This window comes from Oryzias melastigma, linkage group LG8, assembly GCF_002922805.2.
Source record: "Oryzias melastigma strain HK-1 linkage group LG8, ASM292280v2, whole genome shotgun sequence".
In the NCBI taxonomy this organism is placed as follows: Eukaryota; Metazoa; Chordata; class Actinopteri; order Beloniformes; family Adrianichthyidae; genus Oryzias; species Oryzias melastigma.
In genome coordinates this window covers 19,978,845-19,986,526 of record NC_050519.1, presented here as the reverse complement: position 1 = coordinate 19,986,526, position 7,682 = coordinate 19,978,845, and the positions used below count along the sequence as shown (strand labels likewise).

At 39.4% G+C, this 7,682-nt stretch overlaps 1 protein-coding gene across 1 annotated transcript; it reads right to left on the bottom strand.

Moving 5' to 3' along the window:
• Nucleotides 1-2,765: 2,765 nt before the first annotated feature.
• Nucleotides 2,766-4,701, bottom strand: pde6hb (phosphodiesterase 6H, cGMP-specific, cone, gamma, paralog b). Its single transcript, XM_024271386.2, has 3 exons — nucleotides 4,574-4,701; nucleotides 3,657-3,812; nucleotides 2,766-3,576 (listed from the first exon to the last, which is right to left on the bottom strand). The coding sequence occupies exons 2-3, from the start codon at nucleotides 3,797-3,799 to the stop codon at nucleotides 3,459-3,461; spliced, it is 261 nt and encodes an 86-aa protein (XP_024127154.1). The 5' UTR covers nucleotides 3,800-3,812; nucleotides 4,574-4,701; the 3' UTR covers nucleotides 2,766-3,458.
• Between the last annotated feature and the right edge of the window lie 2,981 nt (nucleotides 4,702-7,682).

Sequence of the window (7,682 nt, the reverse complement as noted above, 5' to 3'; positions counted from 1 at the left end):
CTTCTGTATCTCAAAGTGTTCGTTGTCAATATGCTTTGTCAATAAAACTTGAATAAAAAACAAAGATGCAGATTTTAAGCTTAATTTATATGTATATGTATATATATGTCCTCCATCATGCTAAAAACAGAAAAAAACACAGTTTTCATTGAAGTGGCTCTTTGATTGGCTCACAGATCAAGGCTGCCATCTTCTTTGTGCACACAAACTCAGACAGGCAGGAGGAGATTTGTAAACACACTGTAGCTCCTGCTATAACAGAAACGAATTTGTTTGAGGTTACATATGTTTATCTTCATCCATCTTTTGCCTGACCGTCTGCCTTTTCATAGCAGAAGTTTATCCTCACGGTAAGCTTTTCAAATGTAAAATATATTTATGTCACATATTGAGTTTGGAGCTTGAAGTTGTCCCTCATGAAGAAGAGCAAACAAAACCTTCACAGGTGTGTTTATTAAAAATAAACATCTACTGCTGCCTATAGTGTAGATATGACTTCAACATGAAAAATGACCCGTTTGTCCTTTACAACGAGACGAACACCCCCTCAGCTTTCTATGGGCACCACAGGGACAATTATACAACTTTAGCAAGTAAATTCTCATGGATAAGCATCACTATTTTGTTATGCGTATCTGATACTGCAGGAGAACAAAAAATATTGGTGAGTTACCAATTTTACAAGCTATTTCACCCAGAAATAGTGAGAGAGGTCTGTAAAGTTCACAATCTGTATTAAAGACACCTGTCCACAACCTTAAACGGTCAGACTGCAACTTTTCCATGTTGACCAAGACCAAAGAGCTGTCAAAGGACACCAGGGGCAAGTGTGTTATCTGATTAAGATTGGAATGAACCAATCTACAATAAACAAGCAGTGTGGTAAGAAGATACAACAATTATTAGAAAATGGAAGAAATACAAAATCATTGACGATCTCCCTCCATCTGGAGCTCCATTAAACATCTCACCTGGTGGAACAAATAACCTTAAGAATCATGAGAAAACAACCTAGAACTACATGTGGGAGGAGCAAGAACCACAGTAACAAAGGTTACTATAGTAACCCACTACAGCACCATGGGTTCAAATCCTGCAGAGCTCCAGGGGTCCTCCTGTTTAAACCAGGACATGTCCAGACCCGTCTAAAGTTCTGTAGAGACCAGACCTTTGGAGACCCAGATGAGGAGTTTATGTCTCAAAGCTGAGGTATATCAACGATAAATATAACAGACCAAACTTAAAAAATATGCTGAATTAATCATCCATCCATCGGTGATCAGTGATATCTCTGCCTCTCTCTTCACCTGAGTGTCCAAGAAACACAGCTGAAGGTCGTCTGAAGCGACTAAGGCGATCGTTGATCTTCTGCGCAGGAAGTCTTGATACCAAATGTATTGATCGACACCCTTGTGCTCAAACAGAAATAATCCTTCATTCTTAATCTGTTTATTCTCCTCTGTAATTCTCTAAAATGTCCTGTTATCAGAGACTCAGAACATGATCTGTAAATGTCCCAAACTGAAACAGTCATTTTAAAGGGTGAACTTGTTTTTCTAAATTAAAATGAATAACATTAAAGCAAAGAGAGTTTTAGAACAGATTTAAGCCTGCAGCTGTACTAATGCAAACATTCACAGTGACTTTGGTTTTTAGGGTACAAATATAAAAAATCAAAGCTTAAAATCTTTTTCATCAGTAATTCTAAAAACATTGTCATTTCAAGATCCAACTCAAAGACTTTATTAGCTCTTTTTTTTTTTTTTTTAGAAAGAAAAGCTTTTAGTTTTGGTTAAAAAACGACCTGGAAATCCTCGTCATCCATCACCAACATGCTGAAGAATCTGGAACTTCTGTTAACACTGTTCTCTTATAACAGGTCAAAGATGCGTAAAAGACGGTAATTTTGCCTTAATCCAACTTTTTTTGTTTGCTTTTAAGTGATTGTATATTAGAATCCCGTTCATGAGGATGACGGGCCGTTTAGTTTGGTGTAACCCAGTGGTGTCCAGATCTTCCACGAGAAGGAGCAGATTTGGCTTTGAACGTGTTAAAGAAACAACTTTCTAGCCAGAACTTTGTTAACTACTATCAATAAATGCAAATAGAATATTTTTAGAATTAGAGTTCTTTACAAAGAACTCTAAGTTCATTTGAGCTGAAGTTCATTTAAAAACATGAATGATATGGCAAAAAATACTGAATTGTTTAGAATTTGTGACAAAAAACAATAAAAAAAGAAGAAAAGTGAAAATTATTTTAATAAATTATTTTGTATCAAACTAAATACCAAACCATGATAGTGTTGTTGTTAATCCAGATTATTTTGCATCATTGCTGTTCTTGTTTCAAAATTAATCAAATTGTGATAAAAGTTAAGCGCTATTTCTATTTCACTGAAACAAAAATTAAAAATATTTTGTTTTTCTTAAAAAGTCAATTTCTCCACAGATTGTATTTAGGCGTTTTTGAATGCAACTACATGGCTGCTGCCGTCTTGAAGACTTGAAATGTAAAATAGCTTTTTTTTGCATGTATCTGATCCTCCAGTCGACACTCTGGTCATGTTTAAAGTCATTTTTCTTTGAAGGCCTGGAGGTCTGGTTAAAATTGACGATGTGCTGAATGTAGCCAGACTTTGGACAAGCTAAACCTAATAAAGGTCTCTTCATCACATCTAACAGTAAAACAGCCTCTCTCTTTCTCTTCACTTCCATCTCCTTAAATAATGAAGCAGATAAAAAGCAGAAAAGGACCAACACAAGTACTGAAAATAGACATATTTTTACTGCAGCTACAGACACACATCATGTCACAGTACAGGCTCTGTTTGTGCTCACACACTGAAATCACACGCAGTATTTGTCTTTATTTCCTGTTAGGTGGGTTCAGCAGGCAGAGAGGGAGATGGAGAAAGAGGTAAAAGGGAGTCCCTCCTCCACGATCACCTGAGAGTGCATTGCAGGGAGGGGGCGGACACCCTCCCGACTTCCCTTCCAGTCGCACAGAGTAAACAACACAATAAGAGGAAAGGAAATTACAAAAGGTGAGACGGAAGATGAGGTAAAAAGGTGAGAGTATTTACATTTTGACAGACAGCTAGAGGCAAATACGAGCTAGTGCTTAGCTAGCGCTTTGGCTTGCATACGTAGCCGCGAGATGGGAGGGGAGGGAGGTCCAGGGATGGAAGGAGGAAAGATGAAGGACTACTGTAGATGATGAGAGGAAGGGAAAAGGGAAGTGGAGGTTTGTTCTCGTCTTCTTGGTTCAAGTATTTATATAGTACAATATATTAATAATATAAAAATAATAGCTGCATCCACTCAGTGGAGCCAGGCATGAGGTAGACAGACGAGAGGGCGTTAGGGGTCATCCGGACGTCTTATCGCGGCGTGCCGAACGTCGATGGGCGGAAGTCAAGGCGGAGGGGAAAGGTGCAGGGCAGGAAGGCAGGAGGTTTAGATGATGCCGTATTTGGCCAAGTCGCTGAGCTCCATGTCGCCGAACGCCTCCCATGGGCAGACCACTGTGATGTCTGTGCCGAGACCCTCCATGCCTGGGATGTCGTCGCCAAAGCTGGAGGAAGAGGAGAAGAAGGATTCAGAGGTCTGGGATGAAGGACATGAGGAGTCCAAACCGTACAGATGGGAGTTTACCCTTTCTGGCCCGGTTTGGGAGCCTTGCTCTTGAATGTGCGGGTCTGCCTCTGCTTGAATTTGGGTGGGCCCTTCTTGGGGGTGGTGGGGCCCGTGGCTCCACCGGGGGCCAGGGCGCTTCCTGCAGGAGGACTGGCGTTCATTTCTGAAGAGTGCCTGCAAAACAAAAGACCAACTTCTGTTTTAAGAAGAGCCTTCTGCTGCCCTCCGGTAATCCAGCTCCCTCCTAACGCTAATCCCAGCAAATAGGGATTATGCAGATTAGGCTAAACATCCAGATTAAAGCTAATCCAATTTAGATCCTGCCAGGACTAATCACCTGCCCATGTGTCCGACAAGAAAACAACTCTGATTCTTGACCTCAGGCTTTTCTAGCAGGAGAAAAACATTAATCGACCCACAACAGATCCAGCTCCTCATTTACATTCTGGATTTGTAAAGCTCCACTCAAGATTGTTCCTTTTCTGTTTGTATCAAACCGATTTTGAGAACTTTGCTGCCACAACCTGAGGCAGCAAACCCCGATCAGATCCTGCCAACCACATGAATGAAGCTAAACGTTAGCTAAAATCCAAAATAGCCTAAAAATTCCTAGTAAATGCCAAAATGGTCCAAAAAGGTAGCAGAAAGCCAATTTTTAAACCTATAAAACTGTAACTTTTTATTATTATTATTATTATGAATAATAAAAAGGCAGGATTATATTTCCTAAAACCTTAAATGACTTTCAATATTTTACTCTACATAAAAATCTGCACATCTGCATTGCAGCACAGCTGAGGATCCTGCAGATCAGTTTGAATCGATTCTGCTTGGACTGTCACCTCTGGGGACAGTGATGATCCTCTATTCTCTCTTATGGATCTTCATAGCAGCGACAGTTCCAGTAAGTTCAGTACGGTGGTGTTTCTTCCTACCTGCTGTCGCAGATGTCCCACAAGGCCTCTGCTGCTCCGCTTCTCTCCTGGAGTGTGAAGCCTCTAGTCCGATTCACGCTTTTATACCTCCATCCGTAATCCCTTTCTTGTCGGTCACATGGTTTCTCTTAGAGGTCAGCCAAATTCTCCTTCCCTCCCGATTGGGCGCCTTTGTTCCCTCAGCCGTGAGCCGCGTCACGGAAAAGGCGGCGGCCCCCTGAGCGGACAATGTCAGAGATCAGCCCTGGAAGATTTGTGCGGCTTATCCCTCTGAACCTGAGCACGTCTGCATTTAGCTGAAAGGAGAGGATGCACCGCTCGTGTGTCAGGCCCTAGTAGAACAATGTGTTCACATGTGAGATGGTGGAAGCGGCTTTATGATTTGCTATTTATTCTGTGTTGTTAAGCCAAAGCCATTTCCAGGAGCATCAGAGAAAACAATGAGCTGCTCCAAATCCACCTGGAGAAATTCCTGATTTTGGTGGGAAATGATGCTGAATTCTGTCCCCACTGGCAAAGTTTTGGTAAAAATGTCTGAACTTTTGTGTTCAAGTTTTCATCCACTTGTCATCAGAACCCAGTTTCTGAGCTTTGTTTGATCTAGAGCTAAATCTGTGCAGCTTTTATTTTGAAAAGTGGCATTTCTGAGTAATTAGAGTATTTTCTGCCCATTAGTGTGTTCACCTTGATCTGCATCATTTTCAGGTGTCTTTTTCAAATTAGAGTCCATTAGATATAGACAGTCTTCAGAAAACATCAGGCATCTGTTTTTCTTTTGTGGGAGCTGCAGTTAATTCTTTGTTTTTGTGATAAAGGAGCTAAAATGGAGTCTCCATTCCATTAGGAACGACGTTTAATGATTAAAAGCTTTCCCACAGAAGAAATCGTGACTCAAACAAACCTGATCTCTTTTGTCGGAAGCTTTGGCAAAGTTTAAAGCAGAAGATTCTGCAACTCTTCGTACTTTCAGAGGCTCTTGGAGCTTCAAATGTTTGTTTTCTTTCAGAAATGAATGAGTTTTGTTGATAAAAGGCTCCAAATATGCAATAAAAGGAGTTCAGTTCTGCTCTTCACTTCAGCTGACATCAAAAGTCTGATCTCTCTTTTCATCAGAATCTTCCTTCTTTTGTTGTTCACCTTTCGGCAAATCCCCTCAGCGAATCAGCTCCCACAGATCCGCACATCTGATTTGGCAGAGATTTTTACGCCGATGCCCTTCCTGACAAACCCTGGGGACCGACACAGGGAGACTCAGACCTCAGAAGGTCTATTAAGAGAATCTGATTGAGAAAAGATGGAACAACGGTCCAGTTTCAAGTTTATGGACTCACTTTTGTGGATCACATTCAGACCTGTTATTAATATGTCTGATCAGATCAAAGAATGCAGAGCTAAAAATATATTTTTCATTTGATAGCTTCAAGAAACAGTCGGATGAAAAAAAATGTAATCTTCCTTTCTTTTTTGTCCGCATGAGAAAAAGAAAAGATCAAACAGATGCTCTCCTGTTTCAATCATATCCTGCTTTCATCATCTTTTTTTTCCGGTTTGGAATCCATGATCTCCGAGTCGTTTTCTTCCTATTGTCCTGCTGTTGTTCGGTGGATAACTTAAATTATTTTAGCAAAGACTCTGCTGAATTTCTGAGTGTTAAATGTAGCACGCTCTGAAAAAGGGGAATTAGATAAAAGTATACTTCTATCTGCTCCCTGAATTATGGCAAACTCAGCTCCTAACACCTTGAAACAACCTATACATTTTATTATATTTATTTATTATTATATATCAAGTCTATGGAAACAAATCATCACACTTGAGATCCACTTCTACTCTCAGATTTTTAATCCTGAATTAGTTTATTGCTATTAAATGTTGTTCTTCAGATGTCTGTTTAATCTCTACTGCTCTTACAGCTGAGACCATAGTTTTGTTGGTAATGTTTCTTTTTACAGTACGGTACTTAATGGGTATTTATATGGTCCCTAAATAAGATGTTCTTGATTGTACCTACGAGGTATCTACTCTGTGTGTAGGCTCTCCTGCAGGAGTTTTTATGAGGTATTTACATGGTAAGTTAGTATGTCTCTCTTGGTTAAAATTATTCATGTACTACTGTAGTAGCTCCTGATTAAGTGTTTCATTGTGTATTAAGAGAGTAGGTTCACTCAAAGTACATTTTGACTGCTTGAATTCATGTGGTAAGTTTATGTGTTTCATGGTACTTACCATGTGTTAGAAGAGAGTAAATACACAGAAAGTACCTTTTGAGAACTTCAATTCATGTGTACGTTCATGTGTGTTTCATTGTTGGTTATTTACCATGTGTAAGAAGAGAGTAAATACACAGAAAGTATCTTTTGAGAACTTAAATTCATGTAATACGTTTATGTGTGTTTCATTGTTATTTACAATGTGTAAGAAGAGAGTAGGTACACAAAAAGTACGTTTTGAGAACATGAATTCATGTAATAAGGACATGTATGCTTCACGGTAGGCTACTTACCGTGTGTAGAAAGAGAGTCTGTACACAGAAAGTACTTTTAAGTACTTTGAATTCATTTGGTAAGTTTTTGTGCTATTTCAATATCTGTTGTGAAAGTTCCACGTTGGTACCATGTAGATACCTAGTAAGTACCGTACTGTAAAAGGAACTGTTACCATCGGGGTATTTTTATCTATTTTTATATACTTTTAGGTTGTTCTTAAGTTATTTTTCATGTTTCTGCTAAAGTGGGAGGTTTTCTGTCTTTCTTTTTTTCCACTGTCAATACAGATTCGATCCCTAAATTGTCCAGAGCATCTGATTGGATGAGGACCACCAGGACTGCAGGAAATGTTAAGATCGCAGAGCCTGTAGATCAGGGGTGTCAAACTCAATCGCAGAAGGGGCCAAAATCTAAAATACACCTCAGGTTGTGGGCCGAACACGATAAACAGTTAGTGAATGCCCAAAAACTACATTTTTAAAACTTGAAAACCGTAACTTTATAACATAATTATGAAGTAGATATATAGCATTACCTGTGATAATGCTAGTGTGAATGATGTAAGATGAATTTGGCTGCAGAAGATGCTAGTGATGATAGTTGAAGATGCTGAAATTGATAGT

Excerpts from the sequence above, each read along its gene's own strand:
- pde6hb (XM_024271386.2), bottom strand. The coding sequence starts at position 3,799 with ATGAACGCCAGTCCTCCTGCAGGAAGCGCCCTGGCCCCCGGTGGAGCC. Across the intron at positions 3,577-3,656 it reads CCCAAACCGGGCCAGAAAGG|CTTTGGCGACGACATCCCAG; the intron begins GTAAACTCCCAT and ends CTCTTCCTCCAG.